This window comes from Chelonia mydas, chromosome 2, assembly GCF_015237465.2.
Source record: "Chelonia mydas isolate rCheMyd1 chromosome 2, rCheMyd1.pri.v2, whole genome shotgun sequence".
Classification (NCBI taxonomy): domain Eukaryota; kingdom Metazoa; phylum Chordata; order Testudines; family Cheloniidae; genus Chelonia; species Chelonia mydas.
Window position 1 is genome coordinate 186,110,635 of NC_057850.1, and position 19,111 is coordinate 186,129,745.

Genomic DNA, 19,111 nt, shown 5'->3' on the forward strand with positions numbered 1-19,111 from the left:
GATTCTGGAACTGCCTTAAGCCTCTGTTTTCATTTCACTAATTGCCAGTGCATTTGGCATTGGAATCGCGAGAGATGATGATGATGATTTCATTGAGTGAATGTGGACCACGTGCACATTTTAGTCATAAAGAGGTTTAAATATCAGATTCTGGTTTTACTATGGAACTACGTTTAGAACAGCTACTGAAATATTTAGTACTTCAAATACACTGAAACTGTACAACACAAAATAAAATGTGGAAAACCAAAACGTTTACTGTAGTGTGAAGAATTTTACATTTACTTTGAGAATAGATACACAAGCCAAGGGGCTGGGACAAAATACACCAGGACTACAAAACAAGGAATAGAAAATATTTTGGGTGATGCTAAATTCCCATCCAATTAACAACAGAAAACTGAATACTTTAGATATAGTAGGATGCTTTCAGAAATGTTCAGCCACCAAAACTGAGTTGTCCTAGGATTTTTGCTACCACTTATTAGCATAACTACTAGACACCACTACTGCCTAACAGCTGCTGCCAAAACATGCCCCCATTCTCTTTCTATTTTTAGTGAACAGTTTCTCTAGGGGATACTAAAATTATAAGTCCCTTAAACAATTCTAAAACCCCACATTACAACCTACAGAGAAATTAACACGTCATCAATCCACATTAGCAACTCCTTTTCTTCATGCGTATCTTAAGGACAAGCTTCTACTATTCGGTAGGTCGAGATCTAATACGACTTCTCTCTGGCACACATCAATTCATTTCATTTTACAGTAACAACGCTTCAGGTGCTGAAAAATGATACTCAAATTCTTAGAAACAAGTTAAATCTGTCATTTTGGCACTGAATTCACCCTCAAAGTCACCCCGCTCCCCACCTGAAAAGTAGGGGGTTAGAAGGAGCGCGCAACTATTGAGTAATAATGCCACCCTCTCGGGCCAATACTTTAGGTCATGACTAGCTTCCTCATGAGCACTGGAGGCAGACCGAAGACTTCTAGACCCACACATGCAACAGCTTCCTTGTATACAAAATACTTCTACAGTTTCAGAATAATACAGACAAATATGGTTGTTTAAAGGATATGCCAATTACACTTCAGAGATCCACTGTATCTAAAGTGCATCTCATTCTACAAAACTGAAGCCAAACTGCTCACCACAAGTGTTTGGCTTGGATTTCACACCCTTACTGGCATGTGTTTATACAGGAATAATGCTAGTTATTGCTTCAGCCAGGCTGCTACAAAACAGTTTACAAAGGCTGTGAAATACAGCAAGCACAACTTACACATTTGACAACTTGTCTGTCCTACAAAGATTTTACTGAAAAAAACTTCAGCCCTCAACATCAAACTTCTTTAGTGCAGTTTTAAATTTGTAGAGTAAACGCTTAAGATTTGGCATATATTAAACAGTTATTGGCACAATGTTCTTCAGACATTTTGAAGTTCATGTATATTTATACTCCCATTAACCAGAGCAGCAGGAGGACTCAGCCAATTTGTACAGCTTTTCTGTCTGCAATGATCCCCTCTTTGACTTTCATGCACTGGAGTGAAAGCTGCTTCATTCGGTTATCCAAAGCCAGACCTTCAGTGGAGTTGCCACTGCTGCTCCTATTCTTGTTCACTTTGTTGCTGATCTTGTTCTCAGCCCCTTCTGCCCTTTCCCCTGCAAAGACACAATTAAAATGTTATTAAACCTTAAGTCTTAGAATGCTATATGGGTCAAGTGGGCACTCATACAACTTCCTTCACCAAAGTATCTAAGAACCTAGGACAGGGCTTCTCAAACTGGGGCTCAGGACCCCTCAAGGGGTCGCAAGGCTATTACATGGGGGGTCGCAAGCTGTCAACCTCCACCCCAAATCCCGCTTTGCCTCCAGCATTTATAATGGTGTTAAATATATCAAAAAGTGTTTATATGGGGGGGGGGGGGTCGCACTCAGAGACTTGCTATGTGAAAGGGGTCACCAGTAAAAGAAGTTTGAGCGCCACTGACCTAGGACAAAGTGTAATATACTTAGGGCTCGTCTACACTTACTGGAGGATTGACGCTGCAGCAATCGATGCATTAGCAATCGATTTAGCGGGTCTAGTGAAGACCTGCTAAATCGACCGCTGATCACTCTCCCTTCGACTCCTGATCAAGAAGAGTATAGGGAAATCGACAGGAGAGCATCTCCCGTCGACGTCGCCTAGTGTGGACCCTGCGGTAAGTAAATCTAAGATACGTCGATTTGAGTTACGCTGTTCACGTAACTCAAATTGCATAGCTTAGATTGACTTTTCCCTTTAGTGTAGACAAAGGCCTTAAATAATGGATGTTGGCCTTCCAAGCTGAGTTTTGTCTTGTGCCCTGAATCACCAAATGCAATGACTGACAGACTTCAGTAGGAGAGCGATTAATCCTCTAAGCTCCGTTTCTCCTTTGGCACCTTATTTGATCAGAACTGGGCAGCAGGATTACATCATTACTTCCCCCTACCTCCAAAAAAACAAAACAAAACAGCTCAGCGCTTATCCTTCAAATAATGTAATATCAGAATCCAAATAGTGGAAGGCAACAACTGATGGATCAGTTAGTTACTGCTACGCCGCTAACATCGTTGCTGTATAGAACATGGGGTCAGGCAGGAGTGAAACTGGGGAACCTCTCATTTTCAGGAATAAATAACGACGTTTTTAAAGGGTAGTAATACTGTGGGATGAAACTAGCTCTGGCCCCGCCCAGAGAGCGGACAGTGTGTCTGAACCCAATCAGCACAGCATCCCTGCAGGAGTTGAGCAAGTTCTTCTGCTCCTTTATAAAGCTGCATAATAAACTGGTCCTGGGCTAACCCAGCTCTACGTACCTCTTTCAACTTCACATTCAGGCGATGATGCCCCACTGCATTCACTTCGAGGGCCTAGAACAGGAAACATCATCCCAAATTCGGACAGGGAGACAGGACTGGGCAGGTCCAGGCTTCCAGGTCGCGTTGCTGGAGGAAACTGAGTGGGCATCTCATAGGGACTTGTAGGACCAGAACTGAAACTGGACACTGACTGGGCCTCAGAATCTTCTTCAGACACGAAGCTGCTGCAGTTGTCATCCTCAAACACTTCAGAAGCCACTGTAATGTTTGGGGGGGAATTCCAGTTAGCCTTCCCATTTCCACAAAGCAGCTTGTCCATCAGCAGGAATGTACATTGCTATCTTAAGGGCTGCACTTACACGTAGAGTTTAACTATTTCTCTGCCGTATATTAACATTGCATCTCATTAGCAGGCCTTGGGTGAGGGGAGAAAGATTCCCATTTCTTGAGAAGCTTTTGGGAGAAACAAGCTAACATGATGTACCATCCAATACTGTAGCGGCAACTACTACTACTCCTCACTGTGTTGAGATAAAAAACAAGCCTATTTGTACTATGCCTCCCACCTGTATGTCTTGTCCACCTATTATAGTCTGTTGTAAGCCAGACAAAGCAGTTCAGGACAGTGACTCTCTCTGTAATAAGTGTACTGTACCCATCACAATGGGATACCTGTCTGGGGCCTGTCAATATCTATCTGTAGTAATATTTTAAAGCTAGATGTGGCAGAAGGTGGGAGCTCAGCTACTGCATATTATCTTACTGCTTATGCAGCTAAAATCCAACAGGACTCACTAGAACAGCGGTTCTCAACCCGCAGCCCAATCAGCACACAGCTGCGGCCCATGTGACATCCTCAGGGCAATACAGGTAGTATTGGTTGCCCACAATGGTAAATACATTGGGAGCCACTGCACTAGAATCTCCCTCGGCACAGGGATCACTAAACAACACAAAATCTGTCTCCTCGCTCATTTTGTACGCAAAATTACAATTAGCATTAACCATGTCAAGAGCACAGGATGGAGTAAGCCACAGACTCCTCGCTGAGTGTGGGGGTGGGGGAAGAATAAATCAGTAATGTTCCATTTTGTGCATTACAAGTGCAGTAGGTCTTGTTAAAGCTAAAGTTTCCAGTCTTTGGTCACTGCAGGATTAGGACCCATGTTGCCAAAGGCTTATGCACACATAAGAATAGCCATACTGGATCAGATCAAAGGTCCATCTAGCCCAGTATCCTGTCTTCTGACGGCCAATGCCAGGTGTCCCAGAGGGAATGAACAGAACAGGTAATCACCAAGTGATCCATCCCCTGTCGCCCATTCCCAGCTTCTGGCAAACAGAGGTTAGGGACACCATCCCTGCCCATCCTGGCTAATGGCCATTGATGGACCTATCCTCCATGAATTTATTTAGTTATTTTTTGAACCCTATAGTCTTGGCCTTCACAACATCCTCTGGCAAGGAGTTCCACAGGTTGACTGTGCATTTTGTGAAAAAAATACTTCCTTTTGTTTGTTTAAACCTGCTGCCTATTAATTTCATTTGGTGACCCCTAGTTCTTGTGTTAGGAGGAGGAGTAAATAACACTTCCCTATCTACTTTCTCTACACCGGTCATGATTTTATAGTCCTCAATCATATACCCCTTAGTCGTCTCTTTTCCAAGCTGTCCCAGACACAAGTAGTCCCATTGCGATTAAAGGGGTCACTCATGTGCATAAGCCTTGGCAGGACTGATGCCTCTGACAGAACCATGCAGGGCTGAACAAGCCACACAACACGGAATTTATAATGACTGGAAGTTATCTTCAGTTACACTTCCTTGCAGTTCTTGCTATTGAAAGAAAAGTTCACTCAGAACCCAGTTAAAAGAACACAAAGCACAATAACAGTGTTAACAAGGAAAAAATTCGAAGAAAAAATTCAAGGCGTCTTTTCTATTTTCTTATAAACCTCTGGCTCTTGCTCATTATTTATAAACATAAAGGGTACAAACAAAGAAACACGCATCAGCTTTGTTGTTTCAAGGATCTCCAGCCTCCATGTACTAGATGTTACAGAACTGACCTAAGAATGCTTCAGCAGATGATAGATGGATAATTACAGCAGCCACCTCCTGATATTTTTAAACATTAAGTCCAAGACTGCACAGCAGAGTTCCATCTCCTCCAGACATAAAACTGGTACGTAACTGGTTCTTCCCACTCCCCATGTTTTATCAATACATATGGAGCAGTGCCAGATAATTTTGCAGGAGATGAGCAACAGTGGCTACAAAAGTAGTTCCTACTTGCAGAAATGATCTGCTTCGTAAGTAGCACTAATCTGCTAGTCTAAGACAAATACAACTAAAGAAAATTACAGTTCATATTTAATTACCAAAGACAAGCTGTACCAAGTAAGAAACTGAACAGTATCTACTATTGCCAACAAAGATCAGTGTATGCTGCTCACAAGTTTCACCTAAGCCCAGCAGACAGAATTTTGTTCTGTATTCAAGAAATAAACAGTCTTGGGTAGAAAGGTATCACCCATTATGATGGGCAATAAATTAAATTTTCTGGGTGTAATGTTCTTATTGGACTGGCAGGTCTTTAATCCACAGTCAGGCCCTGATTCTGGATTCTCTCCCTCCAGTGAGAGTCAGGAGTAACTCCACTGACGTGGAACTATTTGGTCCAGGGTGGACTGATTTAAGTCAAAGCAATTTAAATCACTGATTTTAATCACCAAGCAGAAAACCTGAATTTAAATCTTGTTTTGCATTTGTTCTTCATAGTGGTCTTCCTAAAGAAAAGCTGATTCTCATTATTTAAAACGTGTTGATTTGCAACTAAATATAGCCTTTATGCTAAATTTGGTACTTAGTCTATCCTCCTGGTGAGCAAAATGTCTATGCACATTTAGATATGCAATTATATAGCTTAATATACATTTATTCAGAGTTATCAGCTATGGAATAAGTGCATCATTCACCATTTTAGTGTGTTAGAAAGTAAAGTATTAATTTTCTTTCCTTGTGATTTGTGTCAATCTCTATCTGGATGGAAATTGGAATTCAATATATAAAACAGCATTTTAATTGTTTATGTTAGTTAATTTTATTTGTGTACTGGATACATAAGAAGTTTATTAAAACAAGATTTGAATTTAAAATTGATGTATTAAACAAAGGCAGTATGATCTGTAGTCAGAGAACTGAAGTGATGGTTGCTGTTCACCATGTCCTTCAAGATCTCATTCTTTCACACCTACTTTTTATTCATAGATTGGCAGAGGGAAACACGCTTTCCTGCTTTTTCAGCTCCCAGTTGGTTTCTGTACTAGTCACTGAACTGAACTAGTTGAATAAATTGAAATAAATAAAAAAAAATAAAAAAAAAACATTCTCTGCACCTGCAGAAGAGACTACTGCACTGTCAAAAGCTGGCTTAACACTTCAACAAACTCTGGTTCCATGTGCTTAGCCAGTGGCTTCCACCAGTTCAGTTATTTGATTTTCTTTAAAACTTGGCAGCAAACTGCATAATATTATTGTTTATATTTAATTTAAATGATTTTAACATATTATAAGTATAGGCCTTAACACAGATTGCCATACTTTCACATACAAACAAAAAAATTTTAAAAATCTGACTTTTTAATTTAAATCGGGGGAAGGGTTTAATCATCAATATGTATTCACCATTATATGGTAATAAAATTGGTGTGAGATCAGAACCAGGCCCGATATATCCCTCTACACAGAATGAGTTGTGGAGTAGTTGTCCTAATGCATCTGATCTTGGGAAGTGTGGGCAGCAAATTGGACACTGCGTGCATTTTTAGCTCCTTTACATCCCTGGCCACCAGAAGCGTGCACTCCATGAATGAGATGTAAGCATCAACTAACAGACAATGCAATATTGAAGAAAACTAAATCTAATAATGCCAAGGTGGTGGGTGATATGGCATATACCAGCTTGTACTTATATACAGGGAGGACAGACTGTCTAAAGAAACAAGCCCAATAATACCTTTGGGGGACCTGCCTCAAAATTTCAAGAAGCCCTAATGGCTGGCTTATATCCATGAGGGCAGCGTATTAGGGCTGCAGGGAGGTTATGTAGTTATGAACAAGTCCTGTGATCAGCAGCACTTTGACAGGGTTTTTTCCTGCAGACAAAAGCGGAGATACAGAGAGAAGGGAGCTGTGGGATTGGATTTACAGAAGGGATCATTTTTGGAGCAGAAAACTATAACTGGGGGCGACAGAAAAGGAAGCCTCTTTTCAGTCTCAAGCTATTTTAGTCTCTCCTCTTTAGCAGCTCATTCTTCCTAGTAGAGAGGGGCCTGAATCAGAAACCCAGATCCAAGGCTACCCAGAACTTGGGGAATGTTCCAATCTTTGCAGCTCAAAATCATCTCCACTAAACAGTGTGACTATCTGGGCCTGCTGTGCAATCTTACTGGTGTTTGTCTCTCAGAGAAGATGCATCTCCACACCTGACATGCAGCACACTGAGCTAATATGTTCCTATTTCTTTGCTTCCCTTATTCAAAGTACCAAATAAAAGGAAGTTCTTCTTCACACAGCACACAGTCAACCTGTGGAACTCCTGACCTGAAGAGGTTGTGAAGGCTAGGACTATAACAGGGTTTAAAAGAGAGCTAGATAAATTCATGGAGGTTAAGTCCATTAATGGCTATTAGCCAGGATGGGTAAGGAATGGTGTCCCTAGCCTCTGTTTGTCAGAGGGTGAAGATGAATGGTAGGAGAGCGATCACTTGATCATTGCCTGTGAGGTTCACTCCCTCTGGGGCACCTGGCATTGGCCGCTGTTGGCAGACAGGATACTGGGCTGGATGGACCTTTGGTCTGACCCAGTATGGCCATTCTTATGTTCTTATGGCTGCACTATTTACATGGCAACATATCAAAGGAGCCCACATAATGAAAGCAGCTTGTGTAGACAAGGCCTAAAGACAAGAGTTGTACTGCTTTAACTATACCACAGTAGTTTACTATATAGATGTACCAGTGATGTTAAAGCAGCACAATGCCCCCCAGTATGGATGCATTGGTATCAGTAACCCAGAATACTGGCATAACTGCATCCAAAGAGGGGTTGTACTGGTGTATTTCAGTAAAATTAAATAAATAAATACCACACCAACAGAAACAGTTCTGCACACCGTTTTGTAATGGTATATCAGGCCCTAGAGTTACGGCATACACGTTGTCAGTTGTGCCCCTTTATTTATATGCTTTGAAGTGTACTCATTCTGTTTCTTGCATGCATCACTGTGGTTTGCAACAGCTGTGATGCTAGGAGAAAATAGAGAGTTTCCATTCTTCTCCATTTCCCCTGAGAAGGGAATTCTCAAGTGCATGGTAAATTGTGGGGTTAACAGAAGGTGCAACTGAGTTAACTGAAGTTGTAAAGTATCTGACTAATCACCAGCTGATCAGGGGCAGGGAGTTATATCTCCATGTGGTGCCTTGGCACCAGCAATATTCAGAGCCCAGGGGCCCGGCCCCACCAATATTTGGGGCCGGGTGTCCCCCCAGCCCACCTGCCACCACCTCCCCCAACTGTCCCCCAGCCCCCACTTGCTGCCCCCACACATCTCCCCAGCCCGGGGCAGAGCATCCCTGGCTGCCTCTTCCGAGCAGCTCCATGCTGCCTCCCTGCAGCAACTGCTGCTGCAGGGTCCTAGTACCCCCCATCTCGACGGCCAGGGCAGACTAACTGAGCTTGCCCTTCCACCTCAGACCCTTCCCTTTTCCGGCGGGACCCTCCACCAGCACAGGGGGGCCCCCCCCAGCCCGCAGTCACCGCTCCTGTCCCATGCTGGGCAAAGAGGAAGCCCCATCCCTCACCCCCAGTGAGGCTACAGTGAGGGGCAGCAGGAGGGGAGGAGGCGCTCGCAGCACCCCCAGGCACCCACCACGGGGGAGGCGAGGGAGATTCCTGGACCTGAGAGGGGCCCTAGGAGCAGGTGCAGTGACAGTGGTGGGGGTGAGTGTGCTGCTCGGGGGGCGGGAAAGGGGGGCTCCTCCCCCAGAGCTCGCTGCTGCTGGCAGGGAAAGGGCTGGGGGGAGTCCTCCTCTCTGGCCCCTGTCCCAAAGCAGCCTGCCTGCACCCCAAACTCCTCATCTCCAGCCCTGCCCCACCCCAGAGCCCACACCCCCAGCCAGAGCTTTCACCCCCCCACACACACCCTCAACCCTAGCCCTGAGCCCCTCATATACGCCGAACACCTTATCCCCAGTCCCAGCCAGAGCCCTCATCCCCCTGCACTCCAACCCCCTGCCTTAGCCCTGAGCCTCTCCAACACCACAACCCCCCCAGCCCCAGACAGAGCTCTCACCCCCCACACTCCTACTCTCACCTTGAGCCCCTCCCACACCCCACAGCTCTCACCCCACATCCCACAGCCCTCACCCCTGCACCCCCTCCCATCCCCAAACTCCCTCCCAGAACCTGCATCCTGCACCCCAATCCGCTGCCCCAGCCTAGGGCCTGCACCCCAGACCTCCTCCCCCACCCAAACTCCCTCCCAGAGCCTTGGGCAGGTGGGAGGCGGAGTTTGGGCAGGGGCAGGTTCTGGGCACCACCAAAAATTATACAAACCTGCCGCCCCTGCCAGCTGTAGGATACAAACAAGGTCCTTCATTTCAACCCTCCACTGCCACATACGACACTTACCCATGGGAATTTCTGAACACACAACTTTATACTTACTAGAGATGGAGTCTGACTCCAGTTTACATGCTGAAAGATCTTCCAAAGAGGTGTTACTGCCTTCCGCACCCACACCACACCCCCGGGGTCCCATGGCAGAAGACCGTCTTCTCTCGTGGATCTCGTCTGAGATCATCTCCAGGTTTTTCAAGGCTGTTTTGTACTCTCCCTTAGCTAGGGCCAGCTTTGCCTGCAGGTCATCCACAGTCTTCTTGAATTGCTAAGGAGGAAGGTAGATGGGGTTTCTTTAAACTATTGCGGACTTCAAACAAATTCTCATTATATAAGGAGAGACAAGGGGGCTTCATTTCCCCAGCTAAGCAGGCAACACGGCCTAGTTGATAGAGCACTGGACTGGGATGCAGGCGACTTCTATTCCTGGCTCAGCCACTCCCTGCTGGGTGACCTTGGACAATTCATGTCACTGCTCTGTACCTCAGTTCCTCATCTGTAAAATGGGCACAATGGGGATCCTTTGTAAAGTGCTTTGAGATCTACCAATGAAAAGTGGTATATTAGAGCTAGGTATTAAATAATTTGAGTACATAGGTTAAAATGTAACTAATAGTTTTGGTGCACAGATGATGAGAGGGGTTTTTAGTTGAAAAGTACCCCGATTATGCAACAAGCTAGGGAAGTTGTGAGGGGATACATGGGGAAAAAGCAAACAGTTGCGGTGTTCCAGTTTGAATGAACACTCCAGTGCATTGGAAAGGATTCTCTGTGTGTCACATAGCCAAGAGTGGCGCATAAACCTCTATTAGCTGAAGACAGGGTGATCCATGTTAAGATGAAGAGCTAATGAAAGTGCTTAATAATAGACTATGTTTATTCTGACCATTTATTGACGTGAATGGACATGCACAACTAGCAGAAAACGACTTGGGAGAGTTCTCCAGTTCCTGATCATCTAGACTGGGCTCTGGAGCAATTTGAGGCATTACTGCCACATGTTGGAATAAATGCCTAAATCTGAATGTGCCTGAGCAGAGCTATCGCATAGCCCCTCAGCAATTCACTAGCCGACAGCATGAATGCTAACAGTCCTTGCCTCTCCCCCTACAGGATCAGGGAATAGGAAAGGCTGAACTGCTCACTTGGCTCCAAACAGATGCAGGAGGTTTTCCGGGCAGAAACAAAACTAACCCATCACTTCCTGGTCATTAAAACTGCACACATGCGTTCAGACCCAGGTTGCAGCAAGCTTCAAAGCCTTGAATATTGTAGTGTGCAGCTTTAACTGCCCCCTTTTCCCCCCTTCAGGCACAATCCCCACTCCATAGCTAGGAGAGAAGACTAGTGTTAAGGAGTACAACAAAGAGCAAACATGAAATAAATCTTGTGACAGGATGGGATATGACAGTATCAATTTATGAACTCCATTTTGTATTGTATGTTGAACACAAGACAACTTGCCTGAGGGCAACCTACTGTACTGCATTTTCGACAGCTGCCTGGTGGCATTTCAAAACCTGGGTAAAAATTACAAGCTGTCACTTTAATTTTCATGGGGTTCCTGCTCCTGCTTGCAGGCTAGAGGGCTCTGTAGAAAAGCATGCGATCGATCCGTCTCTGAATACACAGCCTAGAGGAGGGGTGGGCAAACGGCGGCCCACGGGACCGTCCTACCCAACCCCTGAGCTCCCGGCCGGGGAGACTCGCTTGCCCCCGGCTCCTCCCCTGCTGCTCCCCCTCCCCCGTAGTCATGCTGCCACGCAGGCAGCGCAGCTTGCGCCCGCCCACCTCCCAGGCTTTCCAATGAGCCTGTCCTGCCGCTCTGAGCAGCCTGGTAAGGGTAAGCGGACGGGGGGAGGGCAGGAGGTCCAGGGGGGCAGTCAGGGGACAGGGGGCAGTTGGACGGGGCGGAGGGTCAGGATACAGGGAGCAGGGGGGGTTGGATAGGGAGCGGGGTCCCGGGCGGCGGGGGGAACAGGGAGCGTTGGATTGGGGGTGACCATCACTACACGTAAGGACGATGTGCAGGAGAGAGGGGACAGGAGGGATTCTGCCCAGCCTGAACTGCTGACGAGCCACAGGCTTACGGGAAGGGTGAGCTCAGACTAGGGGAGGAAGCGCACTCCAGTACTGCAAGAGTCAAGTCTCTGTGGTTAACAAAAATTCCTTTACTGAGCCGGTGTCCCTTGCTTTCCTGTCACCCTGTCCCAGAAGGGGCTACATTCGGGCTCACTGCCTAGATGGAGCTCTGGGTGAGCATGTGTAAGTGATGAGGAGGCAAGGGAGTGGGCACCTCGGAGAGCTCAGATGCTGATTTCAGGGTTTAGAGGAGCTGGATGGGCCCCAAAGAAGGGCCCCAGATGAGGTCTGAGTCTGGGTCTGCTCAAGGGTCCCAGATCTAGAAAACAGAGACTAGACTCTACCAGACTCAGTTGGCTTAGAAACACGTGGGATCCAGTGGTCCATTTACAGACTCGTGCCTGAACAGCTGGTTGCTACGCCAGGTAGAAATATTGCTAATGTAGCTCTTTCCCTCCCCTGCGTGCCCCAAAGGTACTCAGCAATCCCTCCACCGTCCTCCATTGCCTCCATGCACACACATGACGCACTTCTGTCTTTCTTCCTACCATCAGTAGAAATAAACCGCTACTCTAGCCACAGATCACAGCTCCCAGGACACTTCCTGGAGAACAGTGAATACTGCCCACCTTTTTCTGTGAATATTCTACTTTTCCCAACCAATTCACTGTGTATGTGTTTGCACCCTCTTTAGCTCATTATCCTAGCACAAATTTTAAGCTCGTATCTGAGCACTGACAGAAAGCTTACTTAAGTTTGCTTTCTGCAGATTTGCTACTGGAAACTTGATTGTAAGAACTCTCATCCGATCACGGAGGAGAAATAGTATTGTGTGACTTCAAACACTTAAGAAACAACTTGAACTGTAAACCAGAGAGTAAATTAAATTCACACACTTCAGATTCTGCTGAAAGAGGCAAAATTGGTCAAGTTATTCACTGAGTTCCAGCAACAAGCAGCAGGGCTCTAATGGGGTTTTGGGGCCCGCCTACTTCACAAGTGGAAACAGTCTTTTTTGGCCTTTTATTTTTAAAATAGGCTTAGTGTATTCCTCAACATGAAGCGTTTGGAATGGAATGTACTTCGTACAGAAATGCAGCGTGATTATAGCAGCCCGTTGCACTGTATTTAAAATTTTTACTGCAAGCAGTCATTACTAGATCTGAATTAGATACATACCTCTAGCTGTACATAGTACTTCGCCTTCAGTTCAAAATAAGGCCTGTGGAAAAATAAAGAATAATTTGTTACAATTGCTGGGATAACACCAGGGGATTGGAGTATGAGAGAGGCTCTGGCCCAAAGCATTAAAGCAGTTATGTCTTATGCCAGCAATTTAATCCTCAGGGGTTGCCTATCTAAAATGGAAACATCTATGTTTGCACGCTGCAATTTTCTTTTTTTTTTAACGAGACCCCTGTTCTAAAAGTTATACTCTTGAACAATACAGATTACTTGAGCTGACAGAATACAAATCTTTTAGGCTTTGGTTCTGCTAAGTACTTAAGCACATGCCCAACTGTAAGCACAAATAGTCCCACTGTAGCAGTGTGCTTTCAAGTTAGGTAAATGCTTAAGCGCCTTCTAGAATCAGGGTCTTAACCTTCTAAAAATGGGTAGAATGCCCCCCCTTTCAAAAAACACAATTCTTGGAGCATATACACAGATCTTTGGTGTGTGTTTTTTTAGAATGCTGGAAGTAAAATGCCGGTCTCTCTCCAGACTACAGGAAGGATTCAGATGAACATCTGCACATTTTTCCCTCCAGCTGCACGACACTCCAAGGTTTTGTCCTTGCTCAGTCACAAAACAGAAAGATGCTACACTTGAGCTGTTTCCTGCTTTATTTATAGCATCATCAGATATCAAGTATACAAAAGGCACAGTTTAGAGCCAAGAATGCAAGTTCTATTCCAAAGCTTTGAAGATAGAGTCATCAATCTGATGCTACACGGGGCAATAATAAAATCATCTTATTCAACTGAGATAGATCTTCCAAGTACTTGCACATTTCAGGAGCTATCCTAATCACAGCCAGGCAGTTGAACAGTCAGAGAAGTCCTCACATACAATGAAGACTTCAACCACTACACTGTATTTCCATACTATGAGCTAGATTCTGAGATGCCAAATACCACTGAGTAGCACCTCACTCTGCAAACAGTCCCACTGAAGTTTCTTGGGGAGCAACATGTTACTGAATATAAGGGTGCCAGAATCCAGCTTTCAAATACCAGACACATAGAGATTGTTAACCCTGACCCATAATTTGAGTTCATCTAATAAAACCTGACCTGCACGTAACAGCCAAATTCTAGATTTGTCACCAATTCTTTGTTTAGCTGCATCGCACACTCTTTGGGTCCCGTACAGCCCACTGTGCACTACAGCTATCTGTAACTCAACAGCCCTTGCTCCATTATTGTAACACGTGAAACACGCATCTGTTTACTGCATTAACAAAAACATCTAGGGCTGCACTGCAACTCTACACCCCCAGGTAAGTCACTACTCCACTGGTGGGCCCATTAAGGACTATTCATATGGCAGTAACTGCCCACCACTGGAAGAAGAGACTCACAATCTGGCTCGAAAAATTAAGAATTCATTATCCTCTTTCCATTTAGCCTCCTCACGTAACTTATCCTTACAAAAGGCGATTAACTACTCTGAAATTCAAACACATTATATGGGATCTATACACAACTCTGGTTCAAAGTGAAGGTTTCTCCTGAGGCCCTGGGTTCCACCCTAGTTTTAGGCTAAACCATGAAAGCCAGTCAAGTCCCACTGCCCTCTCTACTGCTTGGGAGCAGAGCAACCAAGTTTGGCTCCTGATCTCATTCCTTGCAGCATCTCACCATCTCTTAGCGTAGCCTAGCAGCTGAGCAAGGGGGGTGTTGCCGCTTCTCGGGAGCCCCCAGGTAAGCGCCGCCCACAGCCCGCTTCACCCATGCCCCAACCTCCAGCTGGGGGGAGATGGGGAGGTGCAGAGCCAGGTAGGGAGCCTGCTAGCCAGCCCCACCAAGCCCCCCCGCCCCAGCAGGGGTCCCAGGCCATGCGCCGCCACGCGTCCAAGAAGCCAGGCCGCCCTCCCCCAGCACCCACGGGGCCCCCAGGCAGCCCTCCCCCCATAAGTTTTATTCACTGATATTTTTAGTAAAAGTCATGGACCGGCCAGGGGCCATGAATTTTTGTTGACTGCTCATGACCTGTCCCTGACTTTTACTAAAAATACCCATGACTAAAACATAGCCTTACTTATAAGATTTTATATGTAGGGGGTTTTTTGGTGTTTACCATCTGAGCACTTTGAAGAGTCATTAGCGCAGCCTCAACATCCCTGAGATGCAGGAATTTTTGTTTCCATTTTTCAGATAAAGAATATTAATATGTTCTTGGGGAAGCAGTTTGTTTTTTACATCCCCTCAACCTGAACTCATGGGAAGAGACTAGACAATAGACTCCTATTCCCCATAAAAACTGGTGGGATTGTCTTCTGTTTACATTACGAAGCTCACATGAGAAAATGAAAAGTTTGATGTTCTGAAAAGTTTTGCAGTGTTAACTAATTCAGCCTTAAGAAAAGGAGGACTTGTGGCACCTTAGAGACTAACCAATTTATCTGAGCATGAGCTTTGGAACTGCTTTGTAAAGTGGCAAGGCATGTAGCATGGTCATTCCACTCACCACTGGCACAGAAAGCTCCGAAGTGAAGTGTTACAGGACACAGCATCCTTACACAGTTTGGGGCAGGAAGTGAGGAAGCTGTATCCATTTGACACTGCAAGGTGAATCGAGGGTAGCAGAATGTACCCAAGGTAACAGCTGGTCAGGGCGCCAGAATGAACACCCTTATTCTTATGAAAAAGTCCATAAGACCTGAATGGTAAGTTGTCAGGACCTTCGCTTTCTATCCCATTCAAATAAAGGCTCTTTTGGTAACTTAATGCCCCTACCAGCACTCTGATCTAGAGGAAAGAGTGCCATCTACTGAACTGCAGAATATTTATTTCAGCACCTATGGAGGTTTCCCATCCAATACTGGCACCCTGCTTATCTTATCTTATAGAAACGCACAGCACAAGGTGGAGTGGCTGCAGGCTACACTGTGGCAACAACATGTGAGATAGAACCCGTGAGATAGAGTTTCCTGGGAAAGCACTAATACTTCTATATGTATCAAGCAAAATAGTAACAGACATTGATAAAGTAATTTTTAGACTGAGGGATTAAACACTAAACAAATGATCATTGTTTAGTCAAGCTGCAGAAAATGGAAATTAATTATTAAAATTAAAAATATTAGTTGGAGATTACCTAAAGCTTTTTCACAGACAGTGAGCAAGTATTACAAAAGGCAGCTTTTCTTGACAACCACCACATTTGCATAGACTTCTATGCAGCAGAGGAGAACCACACACCAAACACATTTTATCATTTATCACATACGCTTGTTAGCTATACCCTCGGAAGCGTGTGCCTTTCCATGAGAATAGCTCTCGCGTAGCTTGCCAAGAAGGCTCCAGAAAGCGAACAAATCTGATCTATGATAAGCAGCTCTGAGGTAGTCTCACACCTTTGAAGTTTTTAGTCAATAGCCTTGCTGCTTTCTTAGCCAGTGTAAAGTTCTGTTACCGCATGGGCTGGACTGCAAATCAGACAGTTACAATATCTGTGCAGCCCCCTGGCAGGTTCAGCATGGACGGAGTCCTGGAAGCCATGTGTGTGAAGCACCCCATGCAAGTAGGCTTCGCATGTAAACACACCACCAGCTAAAACACATACTTGGATTTATTGATGGCCCTTTTCAGTTTCTTCTCTAGCTGTTTCATCCGGCCCATGGCAGCATTGTATTTGGCTGCCGTTTCCTTGTGCACCAGCTCACTTCTTGTTTTCGTCTGCTCCGCCTCCATGACCTGCAAGAGAGGAAACAAATGCTTTAAGTTGTAGCAGGCATGTCACATGCTCATCAGTTTCATATAATTTTAATTAACAGCATTTCCATAACCTCTCTGAAACTCTCAGAGGTGTAGCCAGGTGGAGGGGAGAAACAGAAGAGAAGAGACATCTTCTTTCAATTAACCTACTTAGAAAAATCTTTCTTGGAAGAAACAGCAGCATGTCTGGTTGGCAAATAAAATATTAATGGTACAAGGAGCATACTGCTGCTTCGTGCATTCTGGGGGAGCTTTGGTATAAGCAGCCTCAAACGTGAGAGCTCGGTACCCCTGCAACCCCCGTGAGATGTTCAAGATCCATTAACACAGCTCCATTCTGAGCTACCATATCATCCCTGTTATTTCCCCATTCTCTTCCACACGTGAGCTATTTCCTTTACAGAACATTCTTCTTCTGGCTGGGAGGATGAGCCATCACGAATGCTGCCACACGGACTAGGCAGGCAGAGATGCATATATATGACTGGCCCAAAGGTTAAGTGTATCATGCTTTCCATGAACACTTCCAGGCCAACACACACAGCTTCATGGCTCGGGCACAAGTCAAGCAAACATTTGGACATTCATAAATAATGCTCACTGCCTCAGTACTTTAATTTGTGTAAATTTTGTTTTAATTGCTGTAAATATCCTCCTCATCTGCTCCAGTGAGTGTCCTGCTTCGTTTACGATGCCAGAAATGCTATCAGCGATATTTTTGCTTTGCAAATTTGAAGAGCCACCTGGCAAATTAGGACATCCATTTTTCTGTAATACCAGGCAGAAAACATAAGAGTGGAGTGAACCGCATAACAGGGTCCAGCCAGAGGATAAACTAAAGTAATCATTACTCTCTCTCTCCCCCAACATTTTGACGAGACATGAAGGTTTCCATTGCATAGGTGATATATGCAGGCTCTCTCACGGGCCAGCATTGTTACAGAAAGTGATGGGACCCTGTTTTCTGTGATATTCCTTTTCCAAGAATTCAGAATGCAAACCAATTTACCCCCCAGCTCCAATGTAAATAGCTCAAAGTATATTCCATTATTTGAGCTATTCCAACACATGCCAGAAGGGGCAGTCTACCTCAGACCAAAGTAGCAGGCTCTTATTTCAGAAAAGACAACCAATTGCAAATAATTTTGTTTTCAAATAATATTAGTCTCATCAGCATTGCTGTGTTCTCCTGCAATCAAATGAGCAGTAACTCTTGGAGGCCAAACCAAACAGTTAGTGATATTCAACACACGCAAAGGGATGGTACTAACCTGAAGTACACAACTGACCTTTGCTTTCCATTGCGTTCAGAGTAAACCTGCGCTTTCCCCCTTTCAATGCTTACATGAAAGACTGAACAATGATGAAATTAAACTTTGGTGTCTACCAATTTCAATTATTGTAATAGCGAGAAGTTTCATTTAAGGCCACATTCCCCTTATCGGCACTGCATATTTTGCAACAAAAAAAATATGCATTTTATTATAGAACCCTCTAACCTAGAAAGAATAGTTTTCATAGGCTCTGACTAGATCCAAGAATGTATATTCAGCTCCAGTGCCCCTCAGCTGCCTACATATATAAATAAGACTCTTTCCTTTGGAGAAAAGGTCAAAATTATAAAATATTCAAGATAGATTCTGCTCTACATCCAACACGTTAGTTGATCTCTTTGCTGCTACTCAGCTTGTGCAGCAGTTAGAAAGCTAGAATGATGCTTTGACCTTTCCTAGAGGACTGCATTAGACCAATGGTTATAAACCTTTTTTCATTTGTGGACCACTACAAAATTTCAAATGGAGGCGCAGACTCCTTTGAAAAATCTTAGACAGTCAGCAGACCCCCAGGGGTCTGTGGACTACAGGATGAAAATCACTGAGTTAGACAAGGTTGGCTTTGGCAAGGAAGTGTCAGATTTAAGATCGGCATTCTTCTGGGACAGCAAGGAAGTGGGTTTGCCCTCCTTGGGCATGGCAAAGAAATTTAGCCATAGGTGCAGACTCCGGGGGTGCTCCAAAAAAAAAAAAAAAAAATAGTAGTGCTCGGCACCCACCAGCAGCCCCCCTATCAGCGCCTCCCCCCTCCAGTATCTCCTGCCCACTGGCAGCCCCGATCAGTGCCTCCCCCTCCAGTGCATCCTGCCCGCCGCAATACATGGCATGTAGGAGGCCCTGGGGGGAGGAGCAACGGCCAGGCACGATCGGGTGAGGGGGTGGAATATGGTGGGAAGAGGCAAGACAGGGGTAGGGTGTTGGAGAACGGGGTGGAATGAAGGCCGGGCCTGGAATGGCACATTATAAACTTGGTACGTATGAATTTAACCCTGCTGGAAGCTCTGCAGAGATGGAGCTGCTCGTTTCCGGTTATTGTCACTTCTCAGTTGAATGCCAAAATGATTCTTTCCAGGAAGAGTTTTGGCTTGATACCGCTGCTGGCTTAGACATCCTGAATCACACATCCTGACTCATGGCATGATGAATGCTGCAAACACCAACATACTAGATCGCCTAGGCCTCTTCAAAATACAAAAGCCTTTTGTGAGGTGAGCA

At 45.1% G+C, this 19,111-nt stretch overlaps 1 protein-coding gene across 2 annotated transcripts in view; it reads right to left on the bottom strand.

Moving 5' to 3' along the window:
* Nucleotides 1-237: 237 nt before the first annotated feature.
* The window catches only part of SH3BP5 (SH3 domain binding protein 5), a 61,840-nt gene continuing 42,966 nt past the window's right edge, over nt 238-19,111 (bottom strand). For both annotated transcript variants that reach the window (XM_037890330.2, XM_037890332.2), the window contains exons 5-9: nt 16,411-16,541; nt 12,802-12,844; nt 9,589-9,808; nt 2,856-3,116; nt 238-1,672 (exon numbers count right to left, since the gene is read on the bottom strand). In XM_037890330.2, the coding sequence (XP_037746258.1) occupies nt 1,494-1,672; nt 2,856-3,116; nt 9,589-9,808; nt 12,802-12,844; nt 16,411-16,541 (834 nt within the window). In that variant the 3' untranslated portion in view covers nt 238-1,493. The remainder of the gene's footprint in view (nt 1,673-2,855; nt 3,117-9,588; nt 9,809-12,801; nt 12,845-16,410; nt 16,542-19,111) is intronic.